The sequence below is a fragment of the Corvus hawaiiensis genome, chromosome 15, assembly GCF_020740725.1.
Source record: "Corvus hawaiiensis isolate bCorHaw1 chromosome 15, bCorHaw1.pri.cur, whole genome shotgun sequence".
Classification (NCBI taxonomy): domain Eukaryota; kingdom Metazoa; phylum Chordata; class Aves; order Passeriformes; family Corvidae; genus Corvus; species Corvus hawaiiensis.
The window spans coordinates 3,649,033-3,662,861 of NC_063227.1; the positions used below are offsets into that span (position 1 = coordinate 3,649,033).

A 13,829-nucleotide genomic window follows, 5' to 3' on the forward strand; every position below is an offset into this window, starting at 1 on the left:
CCGGGCGGGAGCTGCGTCCCGGCCCGACGGATCCCCGCGGCGCTCAAACTTGCGCAGAATGCGTTCTGCATTCCCCCCCCACCCCTCCCGCCCCCCGACCTCCTCGGCGCGGCAGAAAGCAGCAGACAGCGGGGTTTAAATAAAATAAAAAATTAAAAAGTTCTTTATTGGGTCCAGCACGGTCCTTCCCCACGGCAAGGGGAGCCGCGTGCCCGCGGAGAGGGGGTCGGGACGGCCGGGATCACCCCGCGGGGAGGGGCAGGAGGATGGAGGGAGCCCCGGGGGTCCCCGCGGGGCAGAAGAGCACCGGGGCCCCCCGCGAAGGAGGGGACCCCACCGAGGTGAGGCGGGGGGCACAGTGAGGAGAGGCGAGCGGCCGTGGGTGGGTGGGGGTGGCCCCTCCGCACCTCACTGGGCTGCACTGGAAGTGGTTTTCTTCAGGGTGAAGTTGGTCCAGTTCACGGCCACCTTCTGCCGCGTCTGCTTGGCCGAGTCCAGGCAGAACCTGACAGGGAGAGGACAGCCCCGGTCAGTTCCCAGCCCCCTGGGACCCCCAGCCCCTCTGGGACCCCAGGCCCAGTCAGCTCTCAGCCCCTTCATGCCTCCAGCCCCACTGGCAGAGCTCAGCCCCCCCAGGGTTCCTCCCTCACCTCTTGAAATACTCCACTTCTCTGTCAGTCTCGTCCATCTCTGCCCCATCCAGGTCCTTGGGCAGGAACACATCATCTGGGGAAGCAGAGCAGAGGGTAAGCGCTGCAGGGTGGGCAGGGGGCTGCCAGCTGGGCAAGGGACCACCGCGAGGATGGCAGCACAGAGTGATGCTCCCAGCACTCACCAATCGAGGTATTGGATTTCTCCACCTTGTTTCGGCTCTTCCTGCTCTTGCCCTTGGGCTGTGGGGAGCCCCCCAGGGCAAGGTGGGTGGCCAGGGCAGGTGGCTGCTGCTGCGCCAGCTCTGGCAGCTCCGCTTTGCCCTCTCCCCTCCGGCCTTTCCACTCACTGGTTCTCTCCTTCTCTACCCTGGCAGTGCTGCTGCAGCCCCAAGGCTGCCCCTTGCTGCTCTCCCCGGGCTCGGCACAGCCGCTCGCCCGCTGTGGCTCCGGGGCACTGGCCTTGGAAGGGTGCTTGGTTCCCAGCACCTGCCCCTTCACACCAGGGCTCTCCATCCGGGCCTGGCCGCCAGGCACGGCCGTGCTGCCCTCCCCTTTCTTCGCCTGCCCATTCTGCCGCTTGTTCTTCCGCTGCCGGCTCCCCGTGGGCAGCGACTCTGGCGGCTCCGGCCCCTTGGGCTGCGGTCCCTCCTTGGGCTCCGGGCTCAGCCCGCTGCCATCTGCAGCAGAGTCCGCAGCCTTGGACTGCACCCAGATCATGCGGGACAGGCTGGGCACGGCGCTGAGGCGTTTCACCACGCCGTTCTCGGCTGGTGGGGCTGGCGGGGGATCCCCAGGCCCCTCGCCCCATCGGGGGCCCGCTTCGCCCCGCAGCAGCGTGTGGCTCTTGGCAGGGCCCAGGCTGAGCGGGGCCAGCGCTAGGTCTATGTCCTGCAGGTCAGAAGACCCATTGAGGTTGGAGAGCAGGTTCTTCTGCTCCAGGACAGCTGCCTTCTTGGGGAAGTCATTGACATCCAGGTTGAGGTCGTACACGCTGAAACTGGCCCGGATGGAGTCCTTGATGGTGTTCTTGATCTCCTGCAGCCGGCTGCTGAGGAAGCTGTTCACCCGCTCCAGCTCCAACTCTGGCCACTCCAGCAGCTTCTCCTCGGCCGGCTCCCTGGCCTGGCTGGCTGCAGGGGCACGCTCTGCCCGCTTCTGGGCCTCTGCCTCCAGCTGGGCTTTCTCCTTCTCCTGCAACACAGGTGCCATGAGGATCATCTGGACTGGGCCACAGAACCACGCGTGCAGGACACGGAGCTTTGTTCCAGCTCTGCCTGACAGCAAACCCAAGGGCGGCTGCTCAGCACAGCCACCCCACAGCACAGCCACCCCACGTCTTCCACAGCCCCTGAACTGTCACATGTCCCCCATGGGCACTGCAACAGCTGGACACTGCACACCCAACACTGCTCTGGGCACCAAGCACCAGAAAGAGCCATCATAGCACTGCCTCTTCCCTACCAGAGATGCATGGTGTTAGAGATGTGGCATGGAGCAGACAGGACGGTGCAGCCCAAAGCACCCAGGAGGGCTGGGCAACCCTCTGCAGGAACAGAGGCAGGGGGAGTCCTACATAGGGCCAGGCACCGCTGCCACCTTGGGCAAGAGCAATACAAGAATTCAAGAACCCAAATGGATGCAAGAGAGAGGACAAAAAGCCCTGACAGCAGCACAACCCTGCTCTGCCCTCCTCCCACAGTCCCAGCCCCTGCCCAGCCTTACCTTCTTCTTCTGCTTGTGCCGTGCCCGCTTGGCTGCCTTGGCACTGTTCAAGGGCTTGGGCTCTGTGCTGTTGATGTAGTCCAGCAGCTCGTCCACATTGCGGTGGTCCACAGCGGGCTCCCCTGAGCTGCTGCTGTGCCCTAGTTTCTGTGGCAGCTCCTCTTTCCTCTTGGTGAGGCGAGAACGCAACTTCTCTCGGATCTCAGCGTAGTTGCGGCTTGTGGGAGCAGCCGGGGGCTGAGGAAGGTGAGTGCTGTCAGCCAGGCACAGTCAGCATCAGGGGCAGGCAGCCCCAGCCCCCTGTGACCTTCCAGCCACTCCCTTCCCCACAGTCTCAGGAAGACAAGTCAGCACAGCCCTACTGAGCTCTTCTACCATGAAGCCACAGGGCTTGGCCAGCTGCTCCAAGCCCTGGGGCTGGGCAGGTGGCTGCGAGTTGGGAGCAAGGGACCAGCAAGCTGATGAAGCAGAGTAGAAAAGGAGCAGGGGACGTGTGTGCCTGCAGGAAACAGCCGTGGCCAGACCTGCCCACCTCTGCACTCTGAGCATAGGGACCGAGTGATGTCTCCCCGTGCAGCGCGAGGACCGGGGGTGGCTGCAGACCAGCCCCTCACTCACCGCGTTGTGGCCGAAGAACTCACAGTAGCAGCAGTCGCAGAACTTCCCGTCTTTCTGGTTGGTGGAGGAGGAGGTGCAGGAACTGCGCTCTGAGCTGCTGTCCTCATCCTCCCCGAGTCCCTCGTCTGCTTCGCAGGGCTGTGGTGGGTGGCAGCTGGTACCGTTTGGGAATTTGTGCCCTTTGCAAGAGGGGTCCCTGAGGAGACGGGGAGAAGGGCAAGAGGTGAGCAGGTGCCAGGGGATCTCAAAAACTGCCCCATGCTATGCATGTAGGAACAGCCCTCCTGGGGAAGCGTGTGCCCAAGCAGAAGGATTTGCAGGACAAACCCCCTCCCCTGCATTCTCCTCCTCTGGGGAAGATGCCCGAGGCGCCCATGGCAGCAGACATCTGTCGCTCCCAGCCCTCAGGGCCTCTGGCCAGTAGGAGACTGGTGCAGCAGAGCCCCAGCGAGCAGCATCCTGCCAGGCTCTGGGCTGGGAACAGGGCAGGGTGTGGTACTCACTGAGGGTGGCAGGTAGCACAGGTGAGGAACACTGGGACTGTGTGCAGCTGCCAGACATCCCCACGTGCAGGCAGGCCCAGCTCACACGGGCACAGGCTACCCAGCTCAGAGACAGGGAGGCCAGGGCATAGCCCACAGCGTCATTCCTCAAGATCCAGCTCGGGACACAACTGGCTCTCCACAGGGAGAGCTAATGAGCAGAGAGGAACCAGTGTGCTCTCTTCCATGGCATGGGCAGCCCAGAGAGGGCCGGGGGAGCAGGTGAGCAGAACAAGTCTACAGGCTTCATCTTCTCAAGGACCTCTGCTCAGTGCCACAGCTGCCTGACAGGTCTCACTGACATAGGTCCTGTTGGCCAACAGCACATTAACCAGGATGTTCCTTTGGGTCTTTTAGCTGGAGGAGGAGCAAGCACAGCCTCTTCTGCACCACAAAACCAAAGGATAACCGCAGGGAGAATACACGCTGGGAGAGACAGAGCTTGACCCTCGGAGACCAGGGGTCTGCAGCAGTGGAACTGGCCCACAAAGACATCAGCTTCCTGCACCACCACGCCAGGATGGCCAGTTCCTCCACAGGAAAAAGTGCATCCATGGGCAGGGATGGGAGAAAAGGCATGTGGCCCTGCAAGGAGAGGCTGGAAGCAGGCAGGGCTCCTCTACTCACCTGTTGGTGCTGGGCAGCTGGAGGGAGGCGGGAGGAGGGATGAGTGAAGTGCTGCAGTGCCCATTGCAGGGATGAGCACAGCCTGACAGTGGCGGCGGCATCTTCAGCAGCGGCACGTTGGCAGGGGGCAAGTGAGGGCTCTTGCATGGCCCCGGGCTGTGTGAGGCCGCACCGGCTGGAGGAGACTCAGACACCGGCTTTGGGGCCGCCGCCTGCGCGCTGGGAGCAGGGAAGAGCGCGGCCTGCGAGGAGGTGCCCAGCGGGATGTGCGGTGCGGAGCCGAAGGGCCCCGGATGGGGAGGTGTCTGCTTGGAAGGGATCAGCGCCGGTGGCTGGGAGGGGAGGCCGGTGGGACTGTTGGGAGGAGCAGTGAGGTCGGAGTGCTGATGATGCTCTGAGGAGTGGAAGGCCTCACCTGCAGAGGGGCAGGAGCAGAGACAGTCAGACACTGGCTGTGCTGCACGGACCAGGGCCATGCTCAGAGCCACCCACCACCTTGGCACAAGCTGTTTCTCTTCCCAGAAGTCAGAGTGCTTGGGATAGAAGCCATCCCTGCTCACACAGGGCCTCAGGGTCAGTGTGCCTCCCCCACAGGATCCAGCCCTGCCCCATGGAGAGCAGGGCAAGGGGAAAGGCTTTAGAGCAGCAGGCCGAGAGGCTGTGGCTGGTGCTGTCCCTGGGCACGCACCTGGCGGGGTGGCCCTCCGGCACAAGCTTTTGAACTGCTTCGGCAGCGTCTTGCAGAAGTCGAGTGAGGTAGGCAGAGGCGAGCCCGGGGTGGCGTTGCTGGAGGTGGCAGAGGCCGTGTGGCTGTAGGGACAGGCCTTCAGCCCCGGCGCCATGGCCGACACCTGGCTGGCACACTCCGGAGACAGAGTGAGGCCGGGGTGCTTGTCGCCTGGAAGGAAAGCGGAGCTGGGGCTGAATCCCAGCACCATCTGCCTTTTTCAAAGGGGCCCAATATGCTGCTGGTACTGAGATTCAGAGGCTCAGCCTGCCCACCCTTGCCCACAAGGAAACCACCTAAGCCAAGAACTGGGCAGAAAGCTCTGCTCAACCTCACAGCCAGCTTCAACTCACCTAGTGCAGCTGGGGGGGTCCCAAGGGGGCTGCCCTGTGCAGTCCCGTTGGTGTGCTGCGAGTTCCAGAGGCCCGAGAGCTTGTGAGCAGACAAAAACGAGCTGGGGTCCCAGTCCCCTGAGTTCCCGTGGCACGAGGAGGAAGAAGACGAGGAGGAGGAGGAAGAGGAGTGTGAGCCACCCCCACAAGACTGCGACTTGCAGGATGTGTGGGATAATGAGACCTATCAAAGGAAACACAGAGTGAAGTGGCTGAGGGGACACCCTTGGCCCCACGGCGTCAGCACCGAGACTCCCTCCACTGCAGTAGAGGCTCAGCTCATAAGAACCACTTCTGTCACTGTCTTGGGAGTGACAAACACCCCCTCCATCCAGCACCAACACAGCCTGGCTCACACAGGCTGGGCCATGCCAAGGACCACATGCCTGTGCTGGTCTCCCTCACACCAGGGCAGGGTTAAAAAAAGCCAGGCAGGAGCCAGCTCCCCTACCCAAGCTCCATGCACAGGCAGGCACTTGCCCTGGCAGCCACTGCCTCTCTCTGCGTCACGAAGGGAGCAGCCCTGGGGCCGGGGGACGCGGCACAACACACAGTGGAGCAGGGCTGGCAGGAAAGCAGTGGCACTGTCAGCCTTGCCAGCCCAGCAGCTCCAAGCCACGGCAGGCTGCTGGATGAGCCTCCACAGCACCACACACTGCCCCAACAGGGCCTGTCCCTGCTGAGCCAGAGGCAGCCCTGGGCAGGGAAGTGGAGGCTGGGATGTCTGGTACACTCAGCTCAGAGTGAGGATGGGACCCACACACCCGGTCAGTGCCACAGGGCGGTCAGTGCCACGTTCCCACAGCTACAGCCCTGGCTTTCCAACCCCAGCTCCGTAACCGCGTACCGCCAGGGCCTGCTCCTGCACCGCCCGTCGCTCTTCCTCCTCCACGCTCTTCCGGCAGCTCTGGCAGATCCACAGTGGCATTTCTCCCAGGAGGTTCTGCACGAGCGTTGGCACGAAGTCCGGTGGCAGCCTCTCGCCTGGGGAAACCAGCCCATTGTGGGACGGCCCTCCCCAGTCCTTGCGCTCCCGGTGACAGAGCAGGCAGCATGTCTGCACAGACTGGTTGGCGGTGGGCAGCACCTGAGGAAGGACACACAGACCGTGAGTCACCCAGGTGTGATCCGGCACAGATGTGGGGCAGATGAGGCAGTGAAGGAGACCTCAGGACGCTGACACCAAACCAGGGAAATTCTTGTAGGCTGTATGTGGCACTGCACCTTCTCCCACTGGAGCAGAGCAGCCTCAGGCTGCCCAGCTGCTGCCAACCTGCCATGTGCCAGCTGGGAGTGTTTTGGACTTCTTGGAAGATCACAGCATGCCAAAGAGCCAGCCCTGCCACCAACCAAGGCTGAGAAGCCACCAGCAACTCCCACCATCACCTCTGGTAGAGTGAGACTGACGGAACTTGCATGGCAAAGCAAAACCCACAGAAATCCCACACAGGGATATTAAGAGTGGGTATGGCGGCCTCAGCTCTCCCTCCTCGCCCATCACAGATGCCCCCACCGTGTCACCCAAGAGCCCCAAGCCCTCTCTCCCGCCTCTTTGTTCTGCACAGCCAGCGGCGCCGATGCACCAGGGTGGGGTGCAGCCCCCTGTGCTGCCTCACGCTCTCCCCGCACAGGCACAGCCAGGTTGGAGCTTCCCTGCAGGAGCTGGGCTGCATCCCTCGGGCTCGTTGGAGCCCTGACAGCCGTGACGAGCCCGGCGTGGCGCGGGCGAGGGGGCCCCCATTGTCTGCCGGCGCAGCGGGGCCCTGCCACAATGAGCCGTGCATTGAACCACTGCTGCCAAACAGATGGCGTCTGCAGGCTCAAGGTGAAGCAAAGGTCAGAGGCCAAGGAGAGCAGAGTGGGGGCACAGCCCCTCTGCCCACCCACGGCGAGGGGGGGGCAGCCAGGCCACCCCGTGTCCCAGATGACACAGCCACCACAGCGGGTGACACCACGACTGGTGACACCACGGCTGTCCCCAATCCACCCAGCACATCCACAGCCGGCGCCCACCCCCGGCTCCCTGCCCACAACCCGGAGCAGGTGGAGGCAGCCAGGTGTGTCCAGCAGGGATGTCAGGCAGCCAGACGCGCGCTGAATGAGGATGCTGGAGCCACCTGCCATCGCCCAGTGGCAGGGCTGTGGCAGGGCTGTGGCAGGGCTGGGCCCTCCCGCGGAGCGCTGTGGGAACGCTCCGAGCCCCATCCGCAGGGATGCTCCGAGTCGGGGGTCGGCGCGGGGATGGGGCAGGGCCCGGGGGGGATGGGGTACAAGGGACAGGGCCCCACCCCGCCCAGGCTGAACCCCGCTCGGAGCCAGCCCCGTGCCCTCCGCAGCGCTACCCCGGTACCTGCGCGCTGCCTCTGCCCGACTCCCCGCCGCTGCCCGCCGCCGCCGCCACCTCAGGCGGGGCGGGCGGTTCCGGTGGTGGTGGTGGCGGCGGGGGAGGCCCGACGTCGGGACCCGCCACCCTGTCGCGGCGAGGCCCGGAGCCACCTGCCGCCGCCGCTGCCGCCGCCGTTGCCGCCGTTGCCGCCTTGTTCCGCCGGCGAGTCATGGCGAGCCCGCCGCAGCCAGGACAACAGCCAATATGGCGGCGCGGCCCGTCCGGCCCCTGCCCGTGGGAAGGAGGGAGGGAGGGAGGGGGGAACGCTCGGTGAGGTGAAGCCGCCGCCGCCATCTTGCGAGAGGGCAGAGCCCGCCCCCTGGCGGACAGGGGGAGTGGCGGCAGCGCAGCGAGTTCGAGTCCCGAGCCCGCCCCCGCCGCCCGAGGCTCCCGCGGGTCCCAAAGGCGCCGGTGCCCAACCGAGATCGGGGGTGGGTCGTGATCGTACCCCCAGCTGGATCATCGGAGTGCAACTGCTGGGGCTCAGACTGAAAGAGAGAAGGATTGGATTAGATATTAGGAAAAAAAGTCTTCCCTGTGAGGGTGGGGAGGCCCTGGCACAGGTTGGCCGGAGAAGCTGTGGCTGCCCCATCCCTGGGAGTGTTCGAGGCCAGGTCGGATGGGGTTTGGAGCGACCTGGGACAGTAGAAGGTGTCCCTGTGCATGGCAGAGGGATGGAACGAGATGATCTTTAAGGTCCCTTCCACACTATTTTATGATTCCTGGCCCTGCACAGGACAACCCCAAGAATCCCACCCTGTGCCTGAGAGCGTTGTCCAAACACTCCTGGAGCTCTGGCAGGCTTGGGGCCATGACCATTTCCCTGGAGAGCCTGTTCAGTGCCCGACCACCCTTTGGTTGAAGAACCTTTTCCTAATATCCAACCAAACTTCCCATGACACATCTCCAGCCATTCCCTCGGGTCCTGTCACTACCACGGAGAGCAGGGATTGCAGCTGCCCCTTGGCTGCCCCTCCTGAGAAAGCTGCAGCCCGTAATGAGATCTCTCCTCAGTCTCTTCTCCAGGCTGAACAGACCAAGGGACTTCAGCAACTCCTCATGTGACTTCCCCTCTAGACTCTTTGCAGCCTCCTTTGGACACTCTCTAAGAGATTTATGTCCTTCTTATATTACAGTGCCCAGATCTGCTTGGACCTCTGGGACAAGCAGGGCTCCAGTCTCATTGTTTGCACAGGGATCCTCATCCATGGGAACCAGGACATGGCTGAAAACAGAGCCGGAGTCCGAGGGGTGCACACGGAGCCCCAACACCAGGGACAGTCTCACACCTGCACTCGTCCGGCACAGCCTGGGCACTGTCATGACTCAGAGACTTTCTGAAGCCGAGGAGGTGCTGCCACCGTGTTTGTTCAACCATCCTCCACGGATTTTTTACCCATGAATCCACCCCATTAGGCTTTCAGTCACCTGAATTATCGGCACCCACATCCTGCGCCCAGCAGCGCCAGATCTGGAGCAAACACGTCCTTTGGCACAGCCGGGGCAGTTTGCTGTGCCCAACACCCCGAGTGACCCCCGGGACCTCTTCTTGGCCACTTGGTTTCTCTTTCTCCTACCGAGGGGCCACTTTACCCCCTTCCCACCCACTCCATTATCCTGCCGCGCACCCTATGCCCTGCACAGCAAAGGTGCCTGCGGGTGCCTCTCCTGCTGCCCCCCATCACTCCGGGAATGATCGGGGGGGGGGGGGGGGGGGTGTGGGGACCGTAGGAAGCGCTGGCGTGTCCCTGTCCCCGGAAGGTTGGTCTGCGGGGAGAGAAGAACCGGGGGGAGCATAGCCGGGGATGCAGTCGGGAATTTGAGACAGGAACAGAGACCGGGAAGGAAAGCCAGCGGTAAAACCCATCCCGCCCCGCGGGAGACGCACCCTCACCCTTCCCATCACAAAGAACCGGTCCGTCGAGGAGCGGACGGGTCGTCCCGGTGCCGGGACTGGGCGGACACCGCTCCGATCCGCCCTCCGGGCGGTGCCCGGTGCCGACCCGCCCCGTCAGCGAGCGGCGGGCGCGGGGAGCCGGGCGGCGGCAGAGCTGCGGGACGCGCCATGCTGCCCGCTGCCCTCCGCCGATGGCTCCGCCGACCCAAGGTGAGACCGGGGGGAGTCACACCGGGGCCGCCCTCCCTGCGCCCGGGATCGGCGGAGCCCCTGGACGGCCCCGTCGGGGCCGTCCAGGGGCTCCGCCGATCCCGGGCGCAGGGGGGGCGGCGGGGGTCCCTCGGGGTGGAGCGGGAGGAGGAAGCGGGGGGACTCCGGAGGACCTTTCCCGGTGTTTACAGCCACGCACGGATCCGTGCCAAAGCTGCCGGGATGCGGCTGAGCTTGTTCGTCCTGCTCTGCCCCTGGGGAAACTGAGGCACGGGTGGGTGGGGAGGGCGGCGCTCCCCGGGAGAAGGCAGAGCTGCCGTGGGAGGTCCCAAGTACGGTCCCGAGTAGGTGTTTGTGGATCCGTGGGGTCCGATCCTTCCGTGACTGTGGGAATGGGAGATTTGGGATCCCGCTGACGCAGCCCACGGAGATGCGGGGTGCTTCCACCATCACCCTGCTGCCCTTCCCGCAGCGCTCCGACCCACGCCTGCTCTCCCAGTTCTTCTTTGCCGACGAGAGGGTGACACGGGTGGTGGCTGAGATCAACGGGCTGGATGCCGAACTGGATCCGCAGCAGTACCTGGTGCTCCTCAACCAGCTCCACCTCAGCCAGGTACGGGGACAGCCCGGATCCCGGTGTGACTCAGTCGCCTCGGGAAGCCGCGGGTGACACCCCTGCCCTCCCCAGGCTCACCTGCTGGCCGTCCTGGAGCGGATCATGGAAGAGTGCATTCCCACACAGCGGCACAGCCGTGACTACCTGGTCAAGTTCCCCGAGGAGCTCTTGGTGGACAACTTGGGGAACCACATGCTGTTTGCTGCCGAGGTGAGCCCGGGGATGCTGTCTGGGCGGTCCAGCTCCCTGGGGCAATGGACACCCCACCGTGAGCTGACCCTGGGGTTAGGCACTACCTTGGGTGCTGGCTCCTGACAGTCCCTATCCCGGCAGTGCCTCCTGGCTGGGACCTTCCTGGAGGTGGAGGAGTCAGATGGGGCACAGCTGAGGCCCCAGGCCAGGAATCTGCTGTGCAGCTTGGAGCTGGTCCGGACGGTGCTGCGGGAGCAGAGCCTGAGCCAACCCAACTCCTACCCAGAGCCTGTCCGGGCTGCGCTCATCCAATTCGACTGGCTATTTGCAGAGTTTGAGCTGAGGTAGGGGGCAGGGTTAGGGTTCTGGGGTCATGGTGGGCTGTGCCAGGACTATAGGGGCCTCACAGTCTCCCCATCTCTCCAGCTACGTGTCCTCACTGGTGGCAGTGAAATCTCCTGATGAGATCTACAGGCAGCAGGAAATCGTTGTGCTCTTTTGTGAGACGGTGGAAAGGTGAGTGAGGGGCACTGTGTGTCAGGTGGTGGCTGCAGGGACTCCAGCCCCAATGATGGGCAGCATCCTGAGGCTCAGATCCACTGTAAGGGTGTCTGTGTGCCCCCAGAGCCCTGCACCTGGGCTACCTGACCCAGGAGATGATTGATGGATATGAACCGCTGCTGATGTTCACCATCCCTCGCCTGGCCATTATCAGGTGGGTGCAGCCCCTAGAGAAGGATTCCCTGCCCTGTACCAGCCCCTTCTCCCCAGCTGGGGAGTTGGGGTCCCAGGCAACCCGCAACATGAATTGGCCTCCGTCCCCTTGCAGTGGTCTCCTCATTTACCCCGAGGGTCCCCTCAGCCTGGAGCGGAGCCCTGAGGAGATGTCTCGGGTCTTCAGCCCTTTCTACAACCTCCTGAAGAAGATCAGGTGCGCAGTGGGGGGTGATGGGTGGGGCTGTGGGGCAGCAGTAGGGCCGTGACATGGGGCTGACGCTGACCCCTCACCACAGGGACCTGCTGCGGGTGCTGTCAGCAGAGGAGCTCTGCCTGCTGGAGAGGAGCCTGTGCACAGCCGAACAGGAGGATCCCCGCAGTCCGGATGCCCCCCCAGCTTGGGGGGCAGTTGTGCCCAGTGTGGACCCCCCTGCTCCCTTCAGTCTTCTGGAGGTCCCTCATGCTACCCCACCACCGCCGGCCTGCACGACGCGACTGGGACCCCCCAGTGCAGTGGATGAGCTGGGCACCGATGGGCAGCGGGGGTGTGCGGCGGGCAGGGAACAGGGCCAAGATGGCAAATCCCTGTCCACTGGGACACGGATATCTCATACCATCCCTGGCGTAATGGTCACCGCCCCCCTGCACAGCCCCCAGCCCCTCGGGAGCAGCCCAGAGATGAGGGTTGATGCCACCCCAGGTGCCCACTGCTCAGAGCTGCGCTCCCGCTACAGCAGCACCAAGGACATGCTGCACACCCTCTTCGTCTGCATCTCAGGTGAGGGACCCCCAAGCCAACCCCCCAGCACCCTGACCCCCAGCACCCTGACCCCCCACCTTCCCGGTGCAGGGGTGGCTGATCAGCTCCAGACCAACTTTGCCAGTGACATGCGAAGCATCTTGAAAACAGTCTTCAAGATCGTGTGCTCACAGGCGGAGCCCTCGGAGGAGCAGAGTGACAGCAGTGAGTAATCCCCAGGGACATGTGGGACTGCTCCTCTCTGCCCTGCCCATCGCCCATCCCTGGTGAGACAAGGCCACAGCCCTAGGCTTGGGAAAAACGTGGCCAAAGTGCCTGGCTCCAGTTTGGCTGGACCAACACAACCCTTGTCCCTGCAGAAGAGAAGGATGGTGACTCCAGCGGGGCAGATGCTCCTCGCGTAGCCGACTGCCCACTGTGCTCCAGCCCCGCAGAGGCTGCCGGACTCCGGAGGGCAGGTAAGGGGCTGCCCAGGTGCCATGGCTCTGGGACAGGGTGTGAGGCTGGGGCTGGTCCTGCCCCATCCTGCCTTCGGGGCTCTGGCTGTGAGGGGAGCCAGGCTGAGGGGTGTTTACCAATGTGTTTTGCCCAGCAGGCACCCGCCGCCTGCCCGAGTGGGTGCCAGACAGCACATGCTGCCAGTGCTCTGCCTGCCGCTCGCCCTTCACCCTGCTACGCCGCCGGCACCACTGCCGCAGCTGTGGGAAGGTAGGATGGGGTTGGGATGGGGCATGTGGGGTTCCCCAAGGGACCTGGCTCTGCTCAGCCCCTCTCTGGTCTCCCGGCAGATCTTCTGTGCCCGCTGCTCACCGAATACTGCAGTGCTGCCCCACTACGGCCAGACCAAACCCGTACGTGTTTGCACCCACTGCTACACCACACACCTCCCACCCACATCCCGCTGCGCCCGGAGCCAGTGAGAGCCCCTCTGCCAGATCTGCATCATAGGAGGCCACACAACTGGGTGCCCAGGGCTGCTCTGGGGCTGCCGGGGAGCACCTCAGCCCCGTGACTCTCCTTGGAGCTTGGTGGGCATGGCGGCAGGACCCCCACATGGTGCTAGGCTTCTCCCGATGCACAGGGGCAGGACCCCACACACGGCGGCAGCCCATGCGGAGTGATGGTGGGCGCAGGACCGCCTCTCCTGATGCACCGTGGCCTGCTCTGCTTTCGGTGAGCTGCCTGCAGCTGCCGTGCACCTGCCCCCCCGCCCCCCCCGGCTGGAAATGTGCTTCGTGGTGGTTTTTTTTCAGGTGAACTTTGGCTGCTGTTGGGCCCGGGGCAGAGTCTCCCCCCGGGGCCTGGCCTGAGAAGGTGCAAACAGCCCTCACATGACAGCGGGTGCTCCGGGGCCGCCCGTGCCGTGCCGTGCGGTGCCCGTGGGGCCCGGCGCTCCCCTTCCCTCCCCATCGCCTCCGCCCGATGGATTTTAATAAAAAGATAAACCCGTCTCTCTGGGCCGCGGCGATTGCCGGGGAGCTGGTGGGCGCGGCCGGTCTGGGGCCACCCGTGGACTCGGTAGGGTGGAGAACGAGGGGCTGGGGGCAGCAGGGCGTGCGCGCTCCCGTCCGGCTCGCATGGGCGGAAACGGGCGATCCGCGCCCCGCGCGTCACCGGGCGGCCACGGGAGCGCGCACCGTGCCCGGGGGGCGTGGCTTTTTTGGAGGGGCGTGGCCAATGTGCGACAATTGCCCAAAGACCGAGGAGGGCGTGGCCCAGCAGGGGGCGTGGCCTGGCGCGCGGGGGGGCGTGGCCCGCGCCGTCCCCTCC

At 64.5% G+C, this 13,829-nt stretch overlaps 2 protein-coding genes across 5 annotated transcripts; one reads left to right on the top strand and one right to left on the bottom strand.

The window, feature by feature from the left end:
- Positions 1-134: 134 nt before the first annotated feature.
- FAM193B (family with sequence similarity 193 member B) lies at positions 135-7,894 on the bottom strand. 2 transcript variants are annotated; one of them, XM_048320163.1, is made up of 10 exons: positions 7,632-7,893; positions 6,129-6,368; positions 5,243-5,465; positions 4,851-5,060; positions 4,163-4,577; positions 2,994-3,189; positions 2,376-2,612; positions 836-1,844; positions 651-726; positions 135-505 (listed from the first exon to the last, which is right to left on the bottom strand). In XM_048320163.1, the coding sequence occupies exons 1-10, from the start codon at positions 7,836-7,838 to the stop codon at positions 409-411; spliced, it is 2,910 nt and encodes a 969-aa protein (XP_048176120.1). In that variant the 5' UTR covers positions 7,839-7,893; the 3' UTR covers positions 135-408. The 2 variants fall into 2 exon arrangements, with proteins under 2 accessions (XP_048176120.1, XP_048176121.1); XM_048320164.1 differs by lacking the exon at positions 4,851-5,060 and having other exon boundaries at positions 7,632-7,894.
- Positions 7,895-9,662: 1,768 nt separating this feature from the next.
- On the top strand, positions 9,663-13,510 carry LOC125333983 (lateral signaling target protein 2 homolog). 3 transcript variants are annotated; one of them, XM_048320319.1, is made up of 12 exons: positions 9,663-9,774; positions 10,247-10,387; positions 10,463-10,600; positions 10,724-10,926; positions 11,009-11,098; positions 11,208-11,297; positions 11,412-11,513; positions 11,596-12,077; positions 12,150-12,263; positions 12,419-12,517; positions 12,652-12,767; positions 12,848-13,510. In XM_048320319.1, the coding sequence occupies exons 1-12, from the start codon at positions 9,733-9,735 to the stop codon at positions 12,977-12,979; spliced, it is 1,749 nt and encodes a 582-aa protein (XP_048176276.1). In that variant the 5' UTR covers positions 9,663-9,732; the 3' UTR covers positions 12,980-13,510. The 3 variants fall into 3 exon arrangements, with proteins under 3 accessions (XP_048176276.1, XP_048176278.1, XP_048176277.1); XM_048320321.1 differs by having other exon boundaries at positions 10,274-10,387; XM_048320320.1 differs by having other exon boundaries at positions 9,664-9,774; positions 12,655-12,767.
- The last annotated feature ends 319 nt before the right edge of the window (positions 13,511-13,829 follow it).